The 26752-nt window shown below is 34.2% G+C and overlaps 1 protein-coding gene and 1 long non-coding RNA gene across 7 annotated transcripts in view; one reads left to right on the forward strand and one right to left on the reverse strand.

The window, feature by feature from the left end:
- The window catches only part of PCLO (piccolo presynaptic cytomatrix protein), a 390788-nt gene that overhangs the window by 288634 nt on the left and 75402 nt on the right, over positions 1-26752 (forward strand). For 4 of the 6 annotated variants that reach the window (XM_077863838.1, XM_077863841.1, XM_077863842.1 and 1 more), the window contains exons 11-16: positions 8554-8662; positions 9204-9271; positions 10022-10236; positions 16612-16662; positions 20192-20316; positions 22789-22815. In XM_077863838.1, the coding sequence (XP_077719964.1) occupies positions 8554-8662; positions 9204-9271; positions 10022-10236; positions 16612-16662; positions 20192-20316; positions 22789-22815 (595 nt within the window). Of the gene's footprint in view, positions 1-8553; positions 8663-9203; positions 9272-10021; positions 10237-16611; positions 16663-20191; positions 20317-22788; positions 22816-26752 lie in introns of those variants that run through there. The other 2 variants (XM_077863839.1, XM_077863843.1) reach the window with 2 other exon arrangements.
- LOC144292898 (uncharacterized) lies at positions 19451-23485 on the reverse strand. Its single transcript, XR_013360298.1, has 2 exons — positions 21714-23485; positions 19451-19562 (listed from the first exon to the last, which is right to left on the reverse strand). It is a non-coding gene; the product is annotated as an uncharacterized LOC144292898 (long non-coding RNA).

Genomic DNA, 26752 nt, shown 5'->3' on the forward strand with positions numbered 1-26752 from the left:
AATCTCCCATCAGTGTGCCTGTGTAAGTGTGATATTTGCTTATTTTCTGGGACTGGAGTGGAGAACAGAGAGGAGAAAGTCAATTAGCCTTTTTTTCATTCCTAAATGACATTGTTTATCCACCAGAAATGGTGTATTCCACCAAAACTTTGTTTGTTCAACAATGTTATTTTTCACATGTGCAAGTCTTCAAATAAAATTGTCACAAAGAAAATACAATTTTTAGATTGTCTTTTTATTATAATTAAAATGGCATTATAAATAATGTATGTGTTTTTCGTGCTAGGTTTTGCGTGTTTGAGCACCATTTATATTTAGGTGGGCTATGAGGTAGGTTTAGTTGGTATAAATGGAATGAAATTTTCTATTTGCTGGTACTAGTGATACGGGAGAGCTTGGTTCTCCTCTCACAGAGTCGAAGAATGAATCTCAGACAACAGAGTGAGCAAAGAGAAGTTTATTAAGCAGAGATACAGAGAAAGCTCTCAAAATGTGAGAGATCCTGACAGGGTTACCCCTGAGAGCTTTTATGGTCTCTCTTTTATAGGAAACTGACCAGGGAACTGGTAAATTTCTTGTCAATATTAGGGTGGATTTGTAAATATCATGTCTATATTTAGAACACGCATGGTGTTCTTATAAATAGCATGAGCACAAACAAGGTGTTCCCTTCTCTCTGGTCAATACTCCTCCATAACATTTCTCTGCATCTGGGATTTCTGTGAGCCTAGTCAGGTGGCCCGTGGCCTTGAGATTCTTGTGCTGTCTTGGCTTGAGCAGGGTCTATTGATAACACCTTGATGACCTATTTCTTTGTGGTCTGGTGAATTTCTGTGATTACTTAGTAGCCACTAAAGGAAGGATATTCCCTAACACTTTTGGAGCTAGAGAGACAGGTTTATTTTTCTGTTTTTACTGTCCTATCTCTGTTTTCTTGAGATGGGTAGGAACCTGACTCTGGCACCTTTCCGGGTTTATGGGAGCCCACTGATTCCTGGGAGCCTGACTCTGGGCCTTTCCCTTCTCTTTCTCTACCTAGCTCCATCTGCCCCTGACTCATTCCTACATCACTAGCATTGGCCTGAGGGATAGATGGAGTTCATAATTCTGCGCTACCATTAACTAACTCTGTGATATTAGAAATCATGTCACCTCATGTTTCATCTTTCTAGTGTATTCTATAAGAAAAGAAAACTAGGGCATGTGCAAGGATCTTCCTTACTTTATAACATGAGTCTATAAAATAGTTGTGACTTGCTTTTGCAACACATTTTGTTTATATGTTTTTTTAATGGCCTTTTTATTATTGACCGTTAATATTGCAAAATATGTGAAAACGTATTTTCTTTGTAATTATGTTTTTTATGATTGGAACTAAATCTATTTTAGATCTGTGAGTGTAGAAGTCATTGATTCTAAATATTTCAGTGTATTCAACCTAGAAAAAAAGAGTGGGTAAGCCTAGACAGTTCAACTACAGTTTCTTAGATGTTTTTTTCTATTTACGATGTTGTGAGAATTTTTATTTTGTAAATTAATTGCATTTGAAAATGTATATATGTATGACATACTTTGCTTATTTTAATTGCTTATTCTTCATTAAAAGTGTGAATGAAAAAAGAAACATGGAAAGTGAATTGCTCAAGACCACACCCCAAATTAATGGCAGTTTTAAATACAGACAGAATTCAACTTCTTTAATTATGAGCTACCAAAAAATTGGGTGCTTAGGTGACTCAGTTGGTTAAGCGTCTGACTCGATCTCAGCTTTGGTCTTGATCTCTGGGTTGTGAATTCAAGCCCTGTGTTATACACCTAAACAAGCTATATAAAATTACTCAAAGAACTCTCATTATTATTATCATGGCATATACATTTGCTTAACAATCTGGTTCATTTATAAACAGATTGTTATTTATTTATGCAATTTATATTGTATAAAAATACAGTAGCTTAAAGCAAAAACATAGAAAGTTACCTGAAATCTCATATATATATATATATATATATATATGTTTAATATTACTGAAATTTGGAAGAATGTATATTTATAAAATTTATGTTAAATATTCTAATGAGTTTAATTCTATTATCTTTATATTGGGAAGAGAGGATATTGTGATATATCATATTTTTTAAATGTATAGTTTAATAGAGTTAAAATTCTGATATTTTAGTTTGAAAATAGCTTTTAGTTTGAATGGCATTAGCACTTCGGCTTATAAATAAAAAAATTTTTTCATCGTTTTAGAAAGAGAGAGCGGGGAGGGGGAAGGAAGGAGAGGGAGAGAATCCTAGGCAACTTCATGCTGAGCGTGGAGCCTGATGTGGGCTTGATTTCACCACCATGAGAATGTAACCTGCGCTGAAACTACGAGTCAGTTGCTTAACTGACTGAGCCACCTAGGCAGGTCTGGCATGTAAGTTTAAACCAAATTTAGATTCAGAATACAGATTGAATGTTCCAACCCCTGAGTTAACCAATCCAGAAATAAATGTGGCAATGCTCAGAGAAGATTAACTAGATATGATGGTGGCATAGGGGGCCCCTGGGAGCCAACACCAGCCCAAAGAGCCTAACCATGACCATAGAGAAAATGTGGGGAGTGCAGAAGAGAAAAATTAGATGACATGATTCCTGTACTTGGAAGTCCTTGTATATATGTAAGGAAAATTTGTAGATGAGGAAAAATCATGTAAAAAATTGTAGAAATTTTAGAATCTAAAGTATTTGTTCAAATTTTCATATAAAGCTCCAGCTCAAAAATTACATTTTCATAAATTGCAAATAAGAATTTGTTCTTTCATTGTGCCATAGTATTCTCCCCCTTGTAGAGTAGAAATAAACTGAAATAGTGATCTAGGACTATAATCTCCCTTGAGGAAGCCAAGGATAGCAAATTATCCAGTTTGCTGAAAGTCACAACAGCTTGTAAATACCTAAGGTAAATGTGAACACAATATGATTATGGAGAAGAGAAAGTATCAACAGTCAGCAGTACACTGGTTCATAAAACACATCTCTGATAAAGTATTTATCTTTCTGAAAATAGTGCATATGCTCCTTATTAAAAGATAGGCAGATTTAAATTTTTGAATGCTAAATATCAGACACACGCACACACTTTGTTGCATTTGAAAGTACTATTAGACTATTGGTTTTTTAAAAAAGCAACATTTTTATAGCCCTTTATAGCAAGTCAGACTACATTCTCAATAAAATGGAATTCAGATTACCTTCCTTTCAGGGTATCTTTAGCGACCTTGTTGTAGTTAATGGAAGTTGTTCTAATGACCTATTAAGTTGTGAAGTCATTTTATTTTTATTTTTAAATTCTATTTTATTTAAATTCCATTTGTTAACATTTAATGTATTAATGTTTCAGGGGAAGAGTTCCCTGATTCATCAGTTGTGTATAACACCCCGTGCTCCTTATATCGTGTGCCCTCTGAGGTCATTTTAAACTCAACTCATTCCAGTAGATTGGGAAACGGGGTTCCTGAGAGTGCCTAGGAGAGGCCTAGAGTGGGAACTGAAGAGTGAGGAGGGGGGAGCAGGCAGAGAGAGACTGCTTCAGTGAAAGTCGTTCCAGGTTCATATATTTTCTTTACCGAGGCTCTGTTTTAAGTTTTGATCAAACTATCTATTCCAAGAGTAAAAATAATAGAAATCATAATGACAGTGGCAAAAGTGGCAATAACATTATGAGATTAGCTCTTCAAGAAGATACTTTCCAACCTTAAGATTTTTATGCTTCTAGGTGAGTTTTCTGTGGGTTTTTAATATCTTAAAATACATTTCAGATACATACATCTGGGTTTTTAGTATCTTGTCATGATTGAGGGAATCTCTTTTATCCTGTAAATAAGCAGGATGCTATTCAAATACTATTTTTTCCCTTTACTGAAGATACCATTCTTTTTTCCCTTCCTGATTTTCCCTTCTTCCACCATTTCTTTCTTTCTGTCATTTCATGTTAATGTATAAATTGGTTAAAGTCGTAAAATATTGAAAATTAACTTTATAAAACAATAAAACCCATCTATATGCGTTTCTCTTACGTTAACACTCCATTAGTCATACTAATTACTATAACTGATGTGGACAATATATTGGATCCCCGAAACTCACTTACAGGGTTTGTTCATGATTTAGAAAGCCAAGGCAAATGACCATTACAGGTGCTGAGTTTTTCCTGCTGCTGCTGCTAATTTATAAATGACTTTTGAGAGCAAATGTCCAGATTTAGGAAATTAATCTATAGTCATGGTTCATAATAACAGTGGGGAAAAAGTACAAAACAATAAATTTTGATTGATTTATTATATATGTATCTATTTTTTAACTAAGTTTGGGTTTTGTTTTGTTCTGTTCTGTTATCCCAGTGGCGTTAGGTTCTCATACCATAGCCCGCCAGCTTCATTGGCTCATGTAAGTTTCCCTCGTGTGTGTGTGTGTGTGTGTGTGTGTGTGTGTGTGTGTGTATGAGTGTCTGTGGTTTTTGTGTGTGTTGGTTGTTCATTTATTAACTCATTCATTTTCCTCTATCTCATTTTCTTTTTTTATCTCATTTTCTTTTCCCACTTCCTTCTTCTGTTCATGAGCAACTATTATAATTTATGAAATTTCTGGGGGTTTTTTGAAAAATATATAATGTTATTTGGTACAAATAGCACTTTAATGTACATAAAATGTCATTGTCCTATAGACAGATCCTGTTTCTCACTTGTTCTTACTTGGAAAATAGTTTTAAGGTGGATCCTCCTTTTGGTTTTAATGCCCAGTTACGGTCTTTTTTCCTGCACTCTCTGCCAGGTATTTCTGTCTTGAGAAATTACTACACTCTCATTGTCCCATTTCTCCTGATACTGCCTGCTACCTCAAATAGACTCTCAAGATTTCCGGGTCATAGAGTGTATACGTATTTAATTTAATGATGCTCTCCCACATTGCCCCCCAGAGGGGTGCACTAACCTACATTCCCATTTGAATAATCACATATTTATAGATTGTAAACACGCAGTTGTTTTATTTTCACATGACACAGTCATAGTATTCTCACATCACAGAGTGAGAGTAAAGCTCAACAGCCATCCAACAAGTGTAATTTACTTTGTAGTAAGAGTCTTCTGATTATATATCCTGGTCAGCACATGGTATTTTCTGGCTTTTAAACTTTTTGCAATATGATGAGAGCTAAGTAGTATGTCATTATTGCCTTAATGTATACTTTCTCATCACTAATGAGTCTGGGCCTTTTTTGATAGACTTATAAAACTTTTAAAATTCTTTCTCTGTTAATCAGCTTAATTTTACTAACTGCCAAGATGTTTCTGTTTTTTTGCTAGTGGAGTATCATTTTTTATTAATTTTTATGACAATATACAGTATTAGACGCCAGGTGGTGATCACCACGTGAGGAATTAATTATGTAGTGCCTGCCACTTACTAGGTGTGGAAAAAATAGTTATGGAATTTTTTAAAAAGCCATGAGCTTGGGATCCCTGGGTGGCTCAGCGGTTTGGTGCCTGCCTTTGGCCCAGGGCGTGATCCTGGAGACCCGGGATCGAATCCCACATCGGGCTCCCGGTGCATGGAGCCTGCTTCTCCCTCTGCCTGTGTCTCTGTGCCTCTCTCTCTCTCTGTGACTATCATAAATAAATAAAAAATTAAAAAAAAAGCCATGAGCTTTTGTGTGATATATATTTGGATATACATATACGATTTCAACTGTTCACTCAGTAATTTTAATCCATAAGATGTTTGTGATGTAATGGTAAATATTAATTATAGACAAAGAAATAACATACCTGATATCGTGCATTATAAAGAATACCATTCATTAGTTTTAGGGGCACATAAAGTTAAGAAATCCCAGAAGTTATAAAAACACGTAGTTGATAATGTTTTATGTTGATTTTTTTTTAGTTCAAACATTACCTGATTATTGTCTTTTTTGTTTTTTAATAACATGTTAAATATAAGATTCTGAGCAGCAAATCCTGTCATCAGCTGTTGAACATTCGATAAAAATTCAGATGACCTTAGTTGTCCTATTAAAAGCTATTAGTATAGGTACTTTCTAGGGATATAATTGAAATATCATCTGTTGACTCTCAAAGTTGAGCAGTTTATAACATACATGTTTCATATAATTTAAGTATAAAGAAAATGTAAATGTTTGCTCATAATGCTAAATAATAGATATAACCCTCTATGTGTACACTATCCTCCAGGAATTATTTCTAAAAAAAAGTCAGAGTACAAAGTTATCTCTCCTCTGCTTCCATTCAAGTCAATTAAATGATAAAATATTACTTTAGTGAACCTCAGTGTGGCATGATCATGTTCCACAAATTTTCACAAGCATTTTAAAATAGTTTATAGGATTTTGCAGTTAACATTTTTCAAGAATGTTATATTTGAAATCATATCATACTTAATTCTCATAACGATTAAAACCTTGTTATGAATTAAGAAGGAATAATTGGTTATATTCACGTGGTTATTTTAGTATGGCTCTTGTAGGATTTTTAGAGATTAGGAGAGGTGATGCTTAAGAAACTTGTTATTAAAGGACAATGTACAAGTCATCACATACCCTATGGCATCTGATCCTCACCAATGGAACCAAGAATAAAAGGACAAAAGTACTAGCAAAATCTTTTGAACCACTGTCCTGCATGAACTCTGGTGGGAAACTGAATGAAGACAAAAGAAGTTTAGCCTGTGTATCATGGAACAGAACAGATTGTGTAGTTTATGACCACAGGTGTGTTTCTAGGCAAGATTCTAGTTATCTGTTGCTGGGTTGGTTTTGTTTTTGTTTTTTCTAGAAATTTATCACTGATTCTAAATAACTTTCCCTTTGTAATACCAGAAGCATTTTTAAATTTTGTTGGGTGATTATGTTTTGGAAATTTGCCCCTTTATTTTGAGAGATGAAATATTAGCTAATCCAAGAGAAGAAGCATGAAGATTATGCAGCTATTTCTTTTCATAGAATATGCTTTTGCCGAAAAGTGACAATGCAATTATAACACTAATTGTTTCAATTCAAAATCATCTGTATATAAATATACTCTTTATCTTGACTTTTTTTTAAGTGTGTTTTTCAGCACGATTTTCCTTTTGTAGTGGTAAACTTTTCTTTAGTGGTGTCACTGTTGTCTCTTATGTAATTTTCTCATTTTATATGTACAACAGCCTGGGATTGTTGAATTAAACCTAAGGCCCATCTGAAGATAACATTTTGTTGGAGTAAGTTCTAGAAAAGCCGTTTCTGTTTGTGTTATTGTGGACATTTTTATGGACTTCTTTTGCCATTTCACTCTAGTAAAAGTATTTCCCTTGTTTGTAACTGGTAATAATGCTTTCCAGTGTAAATCAAAATCATTAAAACCTTTAAAGATTCAATTAGGCCATATTTAGAGTTTTCCACTGAAACCAATGGTGAGCAATAGAGAATTTCACATAGGCATCTGTGAAGCTCATTGAAATCCTAATTGTTCCACAAGTATTTCCTTTTAATTAAATTATAGCCTAGTTATGGCATGCAGATACTGTCTTAGGTAAAGCTGACAGCACTCACAAATATTTGGGCACTATTACTTTGGATAGTTTCATCCAATTTATATCCATTTCACATAGCTACATATTAGAAAGAGGTGATTCATGCCAAATATGTACTCCTGAGTTATTTGACAGCTCATATAAAATGGACCAAAGAAGCAAAATTTAAAATGTTGTTACTATTTTTTGAGGTGAAAATTATCTTTCTAGATAAAGAGAAAACATGAAATGCCCTCTAATTAGTCCAGCAACATAGTTAATGTGATCCAGCACAAAAAGATGATGTAGAGTTCTTTGTTGAAACATTATTAAGAATTTCAAAATTGCACCAGTGAAGCATTAAACCAAGCATGGGCCCTTCTGAGCACAGGGTCTTGTACTACCGCACAGGCCACCCCCCCATGAAGCTGCCCTTTCTGTAACACGCCTGCCGATTCTACTCAGGAACGTCTTGCATACAGTGAAGAAAGAAAAAAAAAATACCACATGGAAATCTGTTTTATCTTAGCAAAGTTGAAGCAATACCAATGTCTTAAAACCAAACTACTAAGACTTTTTTCTACTTCTCCCATTCCATGATGGATTATGAAAGTCTATACTCTTCTAGATGCTTGTTTCCCAAGGAAAAATTATATTGGTGCTTGTATGTTTTTTTTTTCTTCTACAAAATTGGCCTAAGCAATATATGTTTAATAATGTTTTCTTTATTAAAGCAGTGTGAACAAAATGCATGTGTTTGGTAATATTTAATAGATTTTCAAAAGTAATATTTTGCATGTTGTCTTAGACATATTTGATGTGTTCAGGTAAGTGATGAAATTGAACTACATGTGGTTATGGTATTAACATTACGGAGAACTTTGAACTGGTGTTCTCTGAAATGGTGTGCTGAGTTGGTTTTTAAATGTTTTCTATGCCCTATAGACTCAAACTTGAAATACAACATATTTTTTATTTTATACTTGAATTTGTTTTTTTAGGGATGCAAGTATTGGAATGGAATGGAATTCCTTTAACTTCTAAAACGTATGAAGAAGTGCAGAGTATCATTAGTCAGCAAAGTGGGGAAGCAGAAATATGTGTAAGACTGTGAGTTTTTCCCCATCTTTTTGTTTCCATTTTTTGGCTATTCATGGCTCTTTTAATTTAAAATTGTTAAGGTGGAACCTTTGCCAGCCAGCAAGATTTTCAGTAATTAGAAAATAAAGTGAATACAAGTTTTATAGATTTCTTGTGTTCAGAATCAAAGTCTAAAGCATAGAAAGAATTCAGCTAATTTTGTGTCCGATCATGTCAGTAGTTCTCCCCCTTTCATGCTTTTATTGAAACATGCTTCATTTAAATGAAAGCCTAAACCTATTTAGATTTTGTGTATGTGTGTAGTATTTCAAAATGAACTTACATTTAATCAATAAAGATTTCACCTTAAAAAATCATTTTTATCAGCTGACTTTTAAAAGCATTGCAAATATATATTTGGTTAGGAGGGTGAGCATGCTTGGAAATGGCTTTATATCATTAACCACTTCTCATTTACCTACTGAAAAAAAAATCAGGGCAGTTGGAAAAAAGGGCCTTTTGTCTCCTATTTCCTCAATTTCTTTCTTAATTTCTTTGTTTTAATTTTTAGGGATCTCAATATGCTGTCCGACTCTGAAAATCCCCAGCAGCTGGAACTTCATGAGCCACCAAGAGCTGGTAGGTGAAAGGAATCTGCTCCCAGCTGTGGGTAAGGGTGAAGGTGTGTATGTAAAGGAAATTGTAGAGGCAGATGATGCCTCTGTATGATGAAGATATAAACACAAACATATTGTTTGGGCAAAAATGTAGGTATAGACCAATAGGCGTTTATTTACTTATGTAATCTTAATCAAAACCAAAAGCACTGCAGCTATGGATGTAGCATCCTAGGGAAACACATACTTGTGTGTCAGACCCATTAAAGAAATTCATACAGAATTCTTGCTGTGTGCGTTTATAGTTTTAATTCTTTAAAAATGAATTCATCCAATCAGAGTAGGCCATGGGGCCATTTATTTGAGGTATTATAGAAGTTTTAGATCATACTTGATTCCTTTTAGCATAACTGGATTATGGACCTTTTGATGGCCTTTTTCTAATAAAGAGAAAAATCCATGTGTCATTTCATAAGGACATGATGAAATGGATTTAGCTCTTTCTTAGCTAACAACTGTAGTCTTATAAATGTAGATGTCTTATTACATTAAAAATATGGCTTATTTCTTTAACAAATATTTCTCGAGCGTTCCATGTGCTACAGCCAGCATGGAGAGTTTGGGTTACTGCCCTCAGGAACAGGGAGAGGCCTGTATAACTTCTCATACATCTGTGCGTGTAAATTCCCTTGTCATCTAGAACTCATGTAAGTTCTATGGTATCAAGTACCTATGAAATGGAGAAATACATAGCCACTTCATTTTGTTGTAGTGGATAAAGCGAAATCCCCAGGGGTTGATCCCAAGCAGTTGGCAGCGGAGCTCCAGAAGGTTTCACTACAACAGTCACCACTTGTTCTGTCATCCGTTGTGGAGAAAGGATCTCACGTTCATTCAGGTCCTACTTCTGCAGGATCCAGTTCCGTCCCCAGCCCTGGGCAACCAGGGTCTCCCTCAGTGAACAAAAAGAAGCACAGCAGCAGCAAGGTGAGAAGTGACCTCTGAGTTACTTATTTTCCAGCTCTGTATTCAATCAAGGACAGAGGAAATCCAGTATCATCTTCTCAGGTGGTTTTCTTGTGATCTCTCATTTCCTAATGATGGATTGAAACAAAATGTCCATTTCTTAATATATAGCGGATCAAATGTTATAAAGATGAAGTATTTCTACATTTCTTAAAATACTCTAGCAGTTATAATTATGAGGAACTTGAATGGTGTGTCTAATGCTTTGTATTTCCTGGTTCTTCTTCTTTGTAGTTGTCTGAGCCCCTTTGTGTATGGAACGTTAGCTTTGTATCTTTTTGGAAATGCAAGATAGACATTACATTGGATTTGATAATTTAAATAAAAGGTATAAAGGACACAGAGATAAAATTTGTCCTAAAAGAATTTAGGACAATAAGAAATAAGGAAAATCAGTCATATGGAATTGCCACTTTGAATTTTATCCCTAATTCTATACTGATTGGGGCACCTCAGTGGCTCAGTTAGTTAAGCATCCAGCTCTCGATTTCAGCTCAGATCATGATCTCACACGGTTGTGAGATCGAGCCCCATGTTGGGTGCTGCGCTCCACAGGAATCTGCCTGAGATTCTCTTTCTCCCTCTTCCTCTGCCCCTCCCCTCATGCTTGCTTGCTCTATCTCTCTCTCAAATAAATAGATTAAATCTTAAAAAAAAAAAAAAAGAAGAACCAGTAATATAGAATTGCCATTTTGAATTTTATCCTTAATTCCATACTAATAAATTTTCCTTTGTTGCAAGTCTTCTTTTGAAATAAATACTTCTAACATTATTATTTCCAAGTCACTGGGCAATTAAAAGAAAACAGAATTAATTTTTTAAGTTTATAAAAGCAGATGAAAATATAGCTTTTTCCTCATGCATTTGATTGCATCATTTGATGACTTGTTTCAAACTAAATATAGCAATGCTTCTCAAAGTGCAATTTCGAGAGTAGATTCAATTTCAAAACATATTTTAACACAGCTGTATTATACCACATGCAATTGTGTATTAGTGTCTGAGAATCACCTCATGGAAGCTCGCTGTCTCCTGAGTTACAGACTGATGGTATTTTTCACTCCTTTCTCAATCTCCAGGTAGAAGTCCTCAAGACATGACAAACTCTGCTAGCAAAGTTTCCAAACCAAGCATATTATAGTTCTATGAGTTTCTCATCCTAATATTTTTTTATTTCAGCAACTGACATCACCATCCTTCCAGGAAATTAAGTACAAATTTAAGACCTCCATTGCTCTTCTTTTTTCTTGATTCACAATGTCTGAATCTTAATCCTGAGAATTCTAATTTCCTAAAAAGTCTGTAGCAATTTTCTGTCTTCTCGGAACTCACCAATGATCTTTAGCAAAGCATTATTTTTTTTCTAACATTATTGCACTCACTACTGGTAACTCCATTCACCATTTTTATTTCCTTCCTCTTAAACTACTCTCCAACTGTCTGATCTGTGCTTAATGATCTGATTGGGTCACTACCTTGTTTAAAAAGTATCCCTACTCCCCAGAAAGTTGGCTGCCTCACCTTTGCGTTGGACCCTACCCTGCTCAGTCTAAAAGGGCTCAGTTAGTGGTTTTTCTTGGGAGGTTATTACAGTAAACATAATGTCCAATCTTTACAATAGCCTTGATAAAAAGTACTCTGTATATTAGGGTTTCCAACTCATTCCTACTTTTCAGACATTTTTGGATGGCACCTCAGTGTCAGGGGTCACACTTTGTATAGGATACAAAGATGGATAAAATCCTTTCCCTGCATAGTAGGTAGACCAGTGGTTCCTAAAGTGTGATTCTTTTAACAGCATCAGCATCATCTAGAAACATGTTAAAAATACAAATTCTTGATCCTACTCTATGCCTTCTTTAAGGATTAGACCAAGAAACAAGAGTTTTAATAAGTTCTTCAAGTTGTGTGCTGCCCCTTGAGGTTTAAAAGATACTGGTCTAGGTTTACCTGGGTGGCTCAGTTGGTTAAGCATTTGCCTTTGGCTCAGGTCATGATTCAAGTCCTGGGATCGAGCCCCTCCCTTGTCAGGCTCCCACCTTCAGCAGGGAGTCTGCTTCTCCCTCTAGCTCTGGCCTTCTCCCCACCACCCCTCGCTCATGCTCGTTCTTTCTCTTTACAATAAATAAAAAATTAAAAAATTAAAGATACTGGTCTAATTACAGATGAAGAATGATATGTAACCAAATTCAGTGAAAGTATAATATTAGATGCCATGAAGAAATACAGTGAGGGCATGAAGAATGAGGTTAGGAGAGCTGGTATTTAGCTAATGAACTGAATCAGTAAAGGGGATAAAGGGAGCAGCACTCCAACCAGAGAGTGCAACATGAAAAAAAATCTCAGAAACAGAAATTGCCTCCCTAGAATGTAGGTGTATAAAAAAATACAGGGGTAAGAAATAAGAGAAGCCTAGATGGTTGTAAATTGGAGGATATTATGTGCCATGCCTGACTTTTACATGGCAATATGCCGGAAATGAAGAGCCAGTGATAAGCTGTAAGCAAAAATGAAATAAGAATAACAGGAAGCCTTTGTCCATGAAATCTTTCCATAGTCCAATCCTGCCTTAAGATCAGAAGGTATCCTTTTTCCTTTTCTCCTCCCTCTGAAATGCCTCTATGCTTTATGGATCTCTTAAGACAATTTGCATCTTAAAAAAAAAAAATATATATATATATATATATATTTATTTATTTGAGAGAGGAAGAGAGCACAAGCGGGAAGTAGAGGGAGAAGCAGGTTTCCCACTGCAGGGACCCTGACATTGGATTCAATTCCAGGACCCTGCAGATCATGACCTGAATCAGAAGCAGACGCTTAATCAACTGAGCCAAGGAGGCATCCTACTTTCTATATACTATGGTTTAAGTACATAATAGGGGGCTTATACAGCATAGTAACAAAATAAATATTCTGATATAAATATCAATGGCACTTGTGTCTCTATAACATTATGGAAGTGCAAAATTTGATTTTTTGTAATATGTTAACTATTATGGCAATGATTAGAAGATAAAAACAAGTACAGTAGAGCAAGCATCAAGGAAATGATATTGACATGTTTTATGATATGCAGTAATTCTTTTCCATGCCACAAATGTGGCCTATGTGTTTTGCTGTATTTTTGCTGAAATAAAAATTTATAGAACTATGTTGTCCATAATGGTAGCCACATGTGACAGTTGAGCCCTTGAGATATGGCTAGTCTGAACTGAGATATCCTGAATATGTGAATTAATGCCAAATTCTTTAGACTTAATATGAAAAAATATATAAATTATTTCATTACAATTTTGATACTGATTTCATGATGTAATTATAATAGTTTGCATAAATTGAATTAACTAAAATATATTATTAAAAATTAGTTTCACCAGCTGATTCTTACATTTTTAAGTAACTACTAGAATATTTAAAATTACCTCTGGCCTCCTACCATTTAGTGATGATAGATAACTTAACTCTTGCCAATAGTAATAACCATAATCAAATCTAACCACTTTGGGAATGTGTATGTATATAATTATATGAACATTTCTCATTGAAACACATAGTAACTAGATACTAACATTCTTGAAGAAAGAGACCGTTACTTAGTCATCTTTTGGGACATTTATCTTCAACATCTAGCTGGTATAGTTTCTTGAAACCCTTTTTTTCTGAACAGATCAATGGATAAATAAATTTAATTTTAATATTTCTTGACCCATCAACATGTGGTATTCATAAAAGGCAATACATTTTTTTCATTTGTTCTCCAAATCCTACAATGTTAAAGAATTTTTATTGAGATATTACAGAAATAGGGAGTGACTGTCTGAAACTTACCTATCCCTGTCAGGTAGTATGTCCACACATGTCATATGTTCTTCAGATAATTTATAGAATTATGGTTTTAACTTCTTTGTGTTTTTATTAGATATGAGACTATTAAATAATAAGACATTAAGGTAATGAAATGTATTAAATCTAAAATATTTAAATATAGTTAGCATAATTATACATTTGGATACTTAGAACACCATCTAGTAAACATTCTAAATAATGATTCATAAGTAATTATTAATCTGTTAATATTCTAAATGATTTCTGCTGAGTATATGTAGGCAAAATATGAATCTAAATTATTTAAATAAATGTTTAAATTATATAAGCTATGTATATGACTATTTTAAGTGATTATTTTTCTTAAACTAATTCAATACAAATTTTTATCTTCAAATTTTTTATTTTACCATCTCAAGCTGTTTTGTCTCTGAAATTCTAACCAAACCTTCATCATTTTATCTTTAAAGATTGAATGATTTCTTTCAAGGCATGGTTTGAATAAATGATTCAATTAAAGTACTTAGTTTTAAGTGTCTTATGAAATAGGTCATTAGTTTCCCAAAGTTTGCTGGTCAGAGTACCCTGAACATCTCAGTAATTGTTTTTCATGGCTGTCTTCTGCCCAAAGATACATCTAAAACAGTTTTATTTGTTAAGTAATTAGTTAATTAGTATCTGAATAACCATTGGAAAAAAATAATACATATAAGATGAAATAAAAATAATGTATTTGTTTCATTGCTAATAATTACATATCACTGGAATATGGGCAGCTGATAGACATTGCACAATTCAAACTATGAAATCAGACTGCATACTAACAAAGTGATTTCTTGTTGTACACTGTCCTCGCTGATCTTCCTGAAGTACATTTTTTTTATCTTTGCAATCGTTAAAAACCAACCTCACAAAGATATGACATCATTGAAAGGAAAATAGTTGGTCTGATCTTGAAGGGTAACTACCTGGGGCTCATGGTTGGCTCAGTGTCCAAAAAGATAGTGATCTTTTTCCTTCTGTAATTTAAAGTATCCCTCTCTACCCTATTGAGTTTAGTGTCACACCCCAGAACAATTAAAAATGGTCCATAAGTTTACTAAATCTAGTTATATTTGCATGATTATATGTCAGATAGATACAACTGTCAAAAAGAGATCAAAACAAAGTAAGTTACCAATAATAATTTAGCTTTGTGTTTTATGAGGGGTTTTTGTGTCTCATTTTTTTGTTTTTATGTGTGTTATTCTTGTTTTCCTCTTTGGAATGCAAAAATAACTGCTTTTCGGAAATTCCCCATCTTTACTCAAGATACAAATAGTTTCAGAGGCTTCTATAGTCCTTTTTCTGGATCCAGTTTGCTTTTCTTTGAATTTAAGCGGTAAAGTAATTCTGAAGTAAATATACTTATTCATTAACTAGTAGCTTACCCTTTGCAGCCAGAATTTCAGTATTAATGAATGGACATTCTTATAAAGGAGCTCAACTAAATAAAGGATATATGGCTTGGAAAATTTAACCTCCACTCTATATAATTTTACGAAAGGTCACATTATTTGTATCCTTAGTTATTTCCTAAAACAAGACCTGGAATAGTCTTCTTTGGATTGCCCTCATTTCTAGAATAAAAATATAAAGGAAAGGCAACAAGTATATCTACCTAAATATTAAGGATCTTTCCTTTTCCAGTTAATTATTAAAACCAGGCCAGTATTATGTACATGTAGGCAGACAGGGCCTTATTTTGGGGGTAGCAGGCTGGCCTCCATCTTAATGAATATCTCCCCATGTCAGTGCCACATTGCCTGAAACTCTATTGCTGATCTGGAGTCATGGACATCATCTCTCCTTTTGTACAGATACTGCACTGAAATGTAACAAATCAGCAATCTGTCACTTTTTTCAGCATTATGAACCAGTTTACCAGATCACATTCCTAACTGCTCTTAGGGCTTTACTGACATAAGGAACTTATTAAGAAAGTGAGAACTTACATAGAAGAGGATAGAACTTTCATTAAGGAATGTGAACTATGAAGAAGTGATTGCCTGGGTGCTTTACTCTAGAAGGCAGCAGTGAGGGGTTGAGCATCCATCAAAGGAGCTCAAGGATGGCATTCTATAAGCTCTGTGCTCCTAGGCAGTTGTTGTTGTCTAAAAACAACGTCTTTTTCATTTCTCTATAGATCTTTAAAACCTGTAAATAGCTAAATTGAGTACTTTAAACCAAAGTATTCATTTCATTAAGTAATTGAAAATGCAGTCCTATAGGTATAAAATTATAGTTTCACAACAGGTTGAGCAAAATGAAAAAACAGATTTATGTATCTATAAAATTAAACACAAATTGAGAAGTAGAAATAGACCCCATAATCCAAAGCAGCCAGATGGATGAAATGCATTTTCCAGGCAGTGTGTTCTGACCAAATAGAAATTAATTACAGAAGGAAGTTGAAATGGTCAATTTTATGATGGGCTTATCCATTAATACATGTTTTTAATATTGCAGCCTACTGATGCAACAAAGGTTGTCTCTCATCCGATTACAGGGGAAATTCAGGTATGAAAGTTTTTTAAAAATCATCATTGTACCATCTTCGTTGGCTGGTTCACACCCCCTCACTGGTCTACTGTAATTCTAAACACTGTTAGGACCTTTCCTGTTTTGTATGTGTTATATATTACACATTCAGACCTGTGAAAGAAAAATACTATTTTATAGAGCAGCATTTTGGTACAAATATATAGTTTATAAAATCTGTTTATGGAATTCTATAACTTGACATATGTGTCTGATGCCTTAGCAGTATCAGTATGTTTTACGTCTTAGTTTATATTTGTTGAATATGTTTCAAATATAACAGATTCTCCCAGAAGTGTGAGGGTTCCTCTTTAAGAGTTTCATGAGTCCAATGCTGTCCTCTTTCCTTCCTCCTACCAACAAGTGTTACATAATTATTGAACATTTCTTCTAGAGTAGTGTTTTTCATACCAGGGGTCATAACAAGTTTGTAATTCATAAAATCAACTTAGGGGATTTGACCAGGAGCATAGAAGAAAAATAGTACACATCTCTTTTTTTTTTGACATCTATAAATGCATGTTTTTGTGTGTATATTATATCATAATCTATATTTCTTACTGTGAGTCAAAGTCAGAAATGTTTTAAAAACTGTGCTTCAGATGATGCCAAAAAGTAATTCAGGATAGATAAGAAAAATCACATAGAAAAAATAAACACAATGTAAAATGATAACTATTTGAAGACGGCAGGTTTCAGATAAGGGGGAGAGAACAGGAAGTCTTAGAGCTGTCTCTCCAACATAGTCTAGACGAAATTTTCATGAATGATTTCACAAAGGACAGCAGACTTGAACAAATTAATTTGAGGCTAAGCCCCGAGAAAAGGGGGATTGTGTTCCTGTAGGAAGAAGAGGAGAGTTTCCGCTGCCAGAGAGTAATAATAGGCAGGGATCAGCTTTGCTGCCTTGAAATGTTCCTGTACAGAGAAGTTGAAACTAAATATAAAAAGAGCCTTCAGCACAAGCTCAGTGGTGTTAGCCCTGCACGAGGGTGCCCGGTAGGATTCTGGAGTAAGGGAGACCGAACGGAATACGTAAGAAGATGTCATACTGCAGTGGCCTCCAGAAGATGTTACAGGGGGGAGACTGCAAGTGCGAGGACCTCAGTGAAGCGGTCATCTGGGCTCCCGCTGATGAAAGCAGAGCGGGCGTGAGCCTGGGATGGGAAGAAGGGCCCAGGCCTGGCCCCTTCCATGCTGCCCGGCCTGCCTCCTCGCTGCTGCTTCCCCCTTGCAAGAAAGCCAGACCTGATCTTCCTTGATGTCACCAAGAAAACGCTAGATTTGCTGATTTTCTGATTCCTAGATTTTTTTTTCTTTTTTTTTTTTTTTTAAACTTCTTCCTCACAGACCAATATTTGCCATGTTTCGTTCAGGCTTGAGGTTATTTATTCTTGTTTCATTTTCCTTTTCCTTGAGCAGTGATATTTAATTCTGTAGTGGGAATTTACTCTGATAATATTCTTTCTAATGTGTAGGCTGTTTTTAAAAAATATTTTCTCATGACAGTGATTTCTAGTTTATTTATTTTCTTATACCGAAACTTTTTTTTTTTTTTTTTTTTTGCAAATGAAACATTCTGTGGTCACCCAAATGATCAATCTGCTACCCTGGAGTAGCTCTGGTTGAAATCTGGTTGAAAGAAATGTCTGGGGACATTTCATTCTGTCTCAAAAGTAACATCTGAGCAATCCTGAGTGTTTTCTAAAGCACTGCAGGATAGTTTCTGAAAAGTACTTTCTTATGGTAGCCTGCAAGTTTTCATTTAAATAAATGGTTTTGGTGCCTTACCAGATAAAAGTGGACATAAAGGCCATTAAAGAAAAGAGTACGAGGGGAAGAAGTTCTCCTTAACGATTTGGAAGCTGTTCTAAATCTCAGTGTAAAAATTGGTGCAGAATAATTCCATTTTTCAATTCCCATTAGGGTACACAGTTACTGAATTTCTTTTTTTTTTTTTTACTATTATTTATTTATTCATGAGAGACATACAGAGAGAGGGGCAGAGACACAGGCAGAGGGAGAAGTAGGCTTGCTTCGGGGAGCCAGATGTGGGACTCGATCCCGGGTTCCAGGATCACACCCTGGGCCGAAGGCCCTGAGCCACCCTGGAACCCCAGTTACTGCATTTCTAAACTTCTCATTTTTTGTCTTTCTTCATGGTACTTTGTATTTTATATGTTGCCTTTGCTTTCATAATGGTCAGACAAATTGAGCTTTTCTGTGTTGAGAAAAGCAACTGAAGATTCCTTGTCTGCCAGAAAATATAACCAGATGAAAATTATGCTTATATTAGGTAATTATTTTAATTATCAGATTTTAGGGGCAGCCCTGGTGGCGCAGCGGTTTAGCGCCGCCTGCAGCCTAGGGTGTGATCCTGGAGACCCTGGATCGAGTCCCACGTCGGGTTCTCTGCATGGAGCCTGCTTCTCCCTCTGCCTGTGTCTCTGCCTCTCTCTCTTTGTGTCTCTAAGAATAAATAAATAAATAATCTTTAAAAAAAAATTATCAGATTTTAAATGAAGTTTGGCTTCTCTAAAATTTCCCATTTTCAACATGAGCACAACATACCTGCTTCAAATGATAATTAAAAAAATCGGTTAGTATTTTTATATATGAATTTTTTCCTCTCACATATAGATCCTTTCCTTTCTGTCATTTGATAAGCAAAAGCAGCATCAAGCAAAATTAAGTTTTATTGAAAATGATGCCATAAGAATATTTAAGTTTTGAAGGAGAAAAATTAGTCAACTCCATTATCTTGAAATAAGTAGGCTTCTCAAATATTTATTTAAATTGTTAATCTTTTCCTCTTCAGTGATAATTATGCAACAGCCATTAAATCTAGGAGGCAGGGCCTCTTCTTTCCTCTTCAGTGTCTAAAATTAAAGAACAAGATCTTATTATCTTATATTCTGACAGTATTAGAAAAGCAGGCACAGGAAAAAACTATCAGTAATATGACATACTATAGAAAGAGATCAAATCTACATGTTCTTAAATATTCTTTTCAGACTAACAGCTCTATCTTTAAATAATGATTCCACCTACTGCTAATTATCTGGTAAAATGCAAAAGACATTTTCTAAAAAATTCAGCAATTTATTTTCAAAATCCTAGTAATTGTATTCATGAACGCTGACAACATGTAGTATTTTTCTAAGAGTATAAATTTAGCATCAAAATATAACTAGCAATTCACTGTATGATTATACTTTTTTTTGTATGATTATACTTCTAAATGAATTTTAGACAGGCCAGAACTTTAACCATGGAAAGAATGAACAGCACATTTTCTAGTAATTAGCATGTGCCTGGAAGCTCTCAATTAAATTAGACATACACTAGTCTGTTCAGTTTCAAGTAAAATGGAAATGAAGGTTGGTGCTCCCTAGGACACTAAAAAAAAAAAAAAAAAGAGTACTGGTAAATTATTGAATAATAATGTATTATAGATTTCTTAAGACAACAGCAAAATATTCATGGAATATTTTGATGTCCCTTTAAGCTTCAAATCAACTATGATCTCGGAAATCTCATAATCCATATTCTCCAAGCAAGAAACCTTGTCCCTCGAGACAACAATGGTTACTCGGACCCCTTTGTTAAAGTGTACCTTCTTCCTGGGAGAGGGTGAGTAAAGAAGCAGTGTCTTCTAAGTATCACATGCCATGGATTAAAAAATAGTGTTAGTATTTCTTCCAGTCTCCAATTTTAAAGTTTAATATCTGTTCCTTAGTTTTATTTATATGTCTTATTTATTTATTTTCAACTATTAGGTAAGGTGGAAATAAAAATTTGTAATTAAGCCCTAAAGTGTTCCAGGAGAGCCCTGATCATGATAAAACCTGTTTTGACGACATGTCAGCCTTTTGAATCTAGAAACCACACTCACTAATCAGATGAACTGTGAAATCATTTAAGGAATTATTTGTAGCAAATTTAGAGAATTAGCTTTACCTTCCTAAATTCATTTGCAAAACCAATGTTCAGGGACTTGTAAGTTACTGTTTTATCTTATAGGACATCATTGTCTATCACATTACATGTTCATTAAGTGACTTATTGATGTATCCCTATTTATATGAATATTTTCAAATCAATGTTTTAAGAGTTATAAAATAAGAAAAAATAAGAATAATATTTGAAATGTTGAATATTAAAACATGTTTAATAAGTATGGTAAATATTTGGGAAATAAATGAAAAATGACTGAATCGCATGTCTATACAAACTGTTCATATAAAGCAAGTGTTCTTTGGGGATGTTTAATTTTCACATGATAAATGCAAATTGCTACGTTCTGGTGTATAAATCAGTACTCAAAGATGATGTCAAAACAGTGATTTGGACCCAACGGATCATTATACCTTATATGAACAACTTATAGTAGCCAAATTAGCATGATGGAACCATAAATAATCAACAATTGGAGGCATAATAAAAAAGAATTTGAAGCTAGTAATTTCAAGGCTCTGGTTTTATTTTTATCCATTTTTTATTTGAGGGGTGACATTTGAATATTACTTTTTACTTGGAAATTTCGAATTGTTGCACATGAGTAGAAAGAATGACCCACCACTTATTCATTACTCGTCTTCAACAATCGTCATTTCCTAGACAATCATGTCTCATTTTTACCCTTATATACTCCCTCTACGCAGATTATTTTAAAGTATATCTCAACTCATAACTTTTTCTGCAAATACTTTACTATATATTTCCAAAAGATAACTCATTTAAAACATAATCATAATACTACATGTAACCACTGTCCTTTCAAAATGTTTAAATAATTCCTTATTTCCCCAATTGCCTCCTAATTGAAGTCCTAATTGATATTTATAGAATTCTTCCCATCAATAGGAGAATACATATTCAAGTGCATGTGAAACATTCACCAAAGATAAGCTATATTGTGGGCCATAAAACAAACCTGAACAAATTTAAAAGCACTGAGATCATACAAAGCATGTTTGTGACTATAGTTGGTTTGTTTGAATAGGATCCAAGTTAGAGTTATACATTACCTTTGAATCTGTTGTTTGTTGACTATATCACCACCATCAGATCACCATTTCTTTTGAGATTAATCTTTCTTGTTGATAATGACAGGGCCAAGGAAGCAAGCAGAGCCAATAGTTTTGTCAAGAAATCAAATAATACTCAGAAAATAATTTGAAAATTTCCAGGTGTTTTATCAAACTAAGTATACAGCCTTTAATTTTATCCTAATAATTTTATTTAGAAATTTAGAATTGCTGGTTTTGTGATTCTAATTTTAATTCATTGAATTGAATTTACAGGGATCACCAATTAGCCATATAGCACAGAAAAGGGGGGTTTTTATTTTATGTTCATTTAAATCTTTAGTAGTTACAACTGCAGTTTGGCTATCTTTTTTTAATGTGAGCAGAACAACAACAAACTGATAACTTCATTCTGCCTTTGATTGGGTCATTAGAACTCCAATGTTATTTAATGACAATATTAAGGGACAAGAAGAAATCACTGCCAAGGGTATATCCCTAATTAAGCATTTGCAAATGAATGAAAATAAAGCAGTGTATTTTACTTTCTGTCATCTCTAATAATATCCTAGAGAATATCGCCTTTTATACAATATGAGAGTACCTATGTTTTATTTATTACAGGATATGTTTCAATTAGACTATTACATACTTGAATAACCCAAAAGGGCAGCAGGTAACATGAATATCTCAGCCATTCACGGGGTAACAGGAAATGAGGAACTATAGTGAAATAAAGAGTGAGTTTCCACCTAAAGCCATCTCCATGTATTTTGTCAGATAAAACATGCCTGTTCTTTGGGATTTGCCCCAAAGGGAGCTAATGAACTACGCTTATTCAATTCCTAAACCTTTCCTTAAATTACTACTAATGAGTACAGTGGCCAAGGCATTTGTGACCTGTTATTTTCACTTTAACTCTAAGACTATACTCTGCCTCATGTTATTTATATGTGTAGCTCCTCCAGTTATTATTCTCATATTTTCTTCCTTATTTCTGTTCCTAACTTTTTTTCTTCCCGTCTTCCCAACTTGCCTGTTGTATCCTTCACTTTCGCTCTCGGAATCAATGCAGTCAAGTCATGGTTGTCCAGAATGCAAGGTAGAGTTGGTTCTCTTTCATTGTCAAGCTACATTGTAATGTCTAGAGTTTTATTTTTTGCTGATTTGTGTATATTCACCTGTGGTTCAGTTTGGGCTATAATTTACATCTTTTTATAGGTTGGTATCATTGAATTAGGCTACCAGCAAATTGTTCTGATTACAATATTACTAAATAGGTTTAGCAGATGTGTGCAATAGAACATTGAAAAGTAGACAATATTAAAATATTTTAGTATTTTTATATCAAATATGAATATGAATAAGGAAAGACCACCTGAAATTAGATATAACTGGTTTTCATATGTAATTTGTCCACTAAAATTAATTTAGCTTCTCATGTGATAACCATGGCTGAAGTTCTCCTGAGTCTTCTATTACAAATAAAAATAAAATCTAGTCATTTTTCTCAAGAAATTAACTGATCTTCCAGATGTCCAATACTGGGCATAAATCTGATCTTAAATATCATAGTTCTCTCGTCTTTTTCCTTACTTAGCCCTGACACTGAGACATTTCCATGCCTTTATACCTTCTGCACCATGAAGGCATTGCCACGCAACAGGATGCCATAATCTGCCTGCCCCAGTACATTGGCAGGAACATAAACATTCTCCTTTCTTTGCCAATAGTAGGAAGCGGTTTTCTAACAGAGCTTATAACTTGGTACATCATCACATTGTCAGACAAGGGTATCTTTCAGACACATAACGAAGAGCATTCTTCTGCACATCTTATTACATTTATATGAAATGTGCTATTTAGTTGGGGAGGAGAATCTTGCACCATCTATTGCAGTGGGGTGATGAGAATTTTAATTCTACCCAGAATATTAATGTTATAGGGTTTGTTTTTGTCTGCAAAATTAAAATTTGACATCTTTATTAATCTGGACAAGCTGTTGCCCAAAAGAGGCTGTTTCTGATTTTGAATGGCGTAGGTATTTAAATATTGAAAAGAATAGGATTAGTCACCACACCCTTTCTGTGGCCAGAAACTTTTTTTTTTTCCTTGCAGCCACATAATCATGGTAAATTCGATTCTGTGAAAGGTTGCTTGTGATGACTAGTTTGTTCATCTCAGGACAGCATCCAGATCTCTCAGACTGATATGCAAAATTAGCTCAATTGAAAGAAAAGTGTCATTTTAGAACAGACATTATCAATCATTTTTTTCAGAACCTTCCTACCCTTATCTAGAGAACCTGGGGGGAAATTGTCTATATTTAATTTAGAAGAGAGCAGGTTTTGTAAACGTAAATAATAGTTGAAATAGTCTGGGATGCGTTGGTTACAATTTTGAAGACCTAGAAGTCACTCTCTTATCCTGTGTTTCATCTAGAAGTCACTTCTACCATCTCTTTGAGAATTGTCAGTGCAAGAAAAAATAGTAATGACAAGGTACTAACGTTATAATTTTGGCTGATGAGGCCAGTGAATAAAGTCCTAAAGTACTTGGGTTTGAATTTCAGCCCTGCCTCTTAGAAGTTGTGAGGTTTCTCTAAAATGATTTCCTCTTCTGCTAAATAGGAATAATAATAACCCCCCTCCCAGGATTTTTTTTAAAACACACAGAGTAGTACACCAAAAGTGAAAAGCATAATATCTGGCACATAATAAGCTCTCAGTAAACGGCACTTGATATTATTGTATTATGTACAAATACACTCTCTTAGGGTATACCACTTTGAATTTCCTGAAGCAACTCTAAAACTGGCCTAAATTTGTTGTGATATGTGGGTATAATACAAATTTATACATTTTATATACATATATATGTGTGTGTGTGTATATACACACACACACACACAGAGAGAGAGGTGAAGAACTTTAGACTATAGGGTAGATTATAGGGAAATAACCTATATACACTTCAGCTTATAAAGCCTGCAGTTATGAAAGTTAATGGATTATTCTTATTTTATGATTGGCTATATCAAGTCACTAGTGGTCAGTTATTCCTACAAAAAAGAAATACAGGTACTTGGGCTATTGGATTACACAGAATTATTTATCAACAGTCTATAGGAAACCAAACAACTTTGTTTCTTCAATAATAAAATATAATAATTTGTCATTCTTAAAATTGAAAAAAAATCCTGTTAACTGATAAGAATTTCACTGGTCCAACTTTCTCATATCCTCTCATTTCCTTTTCCCCACCCTCGGATCAATATACTCATAAACTCTGAAAGTCTAACTGTCAGCACCGAGATGAAGTGAAACAGGGAAGAGTATTTGTCCCTGGATAACTAAAAAGTGAAAATGAGCGTATCTGAAGGATCTCATTCTGGTTTTCTCTCATTACTCTATTTGACAAAGTGCAGACTTTTTCCCATTAATGAAATTTTGCTATGATTGAAGCTGATTTTAGCTGTCATGATACCTGGAAGTTCAGTTCCTGCCTGGACTTTCTCTAAACCTCCTGTTAGCATATTAGACTATTTTCTCCAGGACCTATATAAAGCAGGTGTTGCATGCATCTACAATTCAAAGGACAAAACTTTTTTCATTTCAAAAGATTTTAAGGGGAAAGAAACCAAAAGCATTTTTTAATGATCCATCCAACAAACATTTCTTTAGCACAAACTGCTCCAGACATTCTAAGATGCTGAGGGTAGAACTGATAAACAGCCATAGGCTCTGACTTCAGGGAGCACAGATGTGATGTGGCCAAAACACTACTGCACGGAACAGTAGGGTTTATAAAATGGCATATGATCGGATTTCTTTCTAAATTAAGGGAAAATCCTTAGAGGAGTAATTAAAAATAAATTTGTGTGTGTGTGTGTGTGTGTGTAATTTCCAATAAAGGACAACCAAATAAAACAAAAGATTAAATAAAATTATATTTTAGATAATTCTATGAAAGCAAAATAGAAAGAAGCCATCATATTCTTTCTTTTTTTTAAATTAAAAGAGAAACATAAAGAACTATGTTTTTTGCCAGTGTAGGGGAGAATAATTGAATTTCAAGGCTTGTTTTTTTTTTTTTTTCCTGTCTGCCTTAAAAGCATATCTACTCAGGAGAAAGCAAGGGGTCAATAATTTAAAAAATGAAAGATAAAAGAAGTTAGTCAAACTTCGAGAAGACGAAGGTTAATTTTTTTATTAGCATCATGCCCCATCTTGATTGACTTTTTATTTCCCTTTATTAAAAAACTTCCTGATTTTTAGATACAGCCTAATTGTCCTAATATAATATCATTATTTCCATCTTCCCATGAGAGGATACAGTGTGTTTTCCAAAGAAGGGAAAGGAAAATAAGCTCTACTTTTTTTCTCAACCTAATTTATGCTCACATTTAAGAATCCCATTGCTTCCCTAGCCAGCTTCAACTTGTAAATCCAGATTTTGATGTGGCTGTGGAAGTGCAAACAGTTTTCAATTGTGTCAAGTGGCAGCACAGCCCAATGGGGTCATGCTCAAGACAGTCACTAAATGTAGTTATAAAACAAATGTTATTGAAGGAATGGCTTTGTGTGACCATCTCTGTGTTATAAAATTCAAGTACAAAAAAGCTGCAAAGGATTTAATTATCATTTTTACAGCCCCACCAGAAATAGTAGAGGCCAACTGTATGTATCTACTTTAATCCTGAAGGCAATGGACACCTTGAGTCTGGAGAGAATTGAAGAATAAAACTCACTAAAAACATAAAATCCCCCCAATTTTGGTTATTTCTGAGTGTGACTGGGCAGGAATAAATATTTATTGCAATTATTCCTCAGTCCACAACATCTTTTAGGATATACTATTCAGAATTTCCCTAAATAACTCTAAAACTGGCCTGATTTTTTTATATGTGTATATATACACACATATTGCATATAATTTACCTATATAAGAAATACATATATTTAATTGAAGTGAAGAACTTTGGATTATATGGTAAAGAAGACAAACTAGGTACTTCAGCTAATAAAGCCTGAAATTAA

The sequence above is a fragment of the Canis aureus genome, chromosome 21 (assembly GCF_053574225.1).
Source record: "Canis aureus isolate CA01 chromosome 21, VMU_Caureus_v.1.0, whole genome shotgun sequence".
Lineage (NCBI taxonomy): Eukaryota > Metazoa > Chordata > Mammalia > Carnivora > Canidae > Canis > Canis aureus.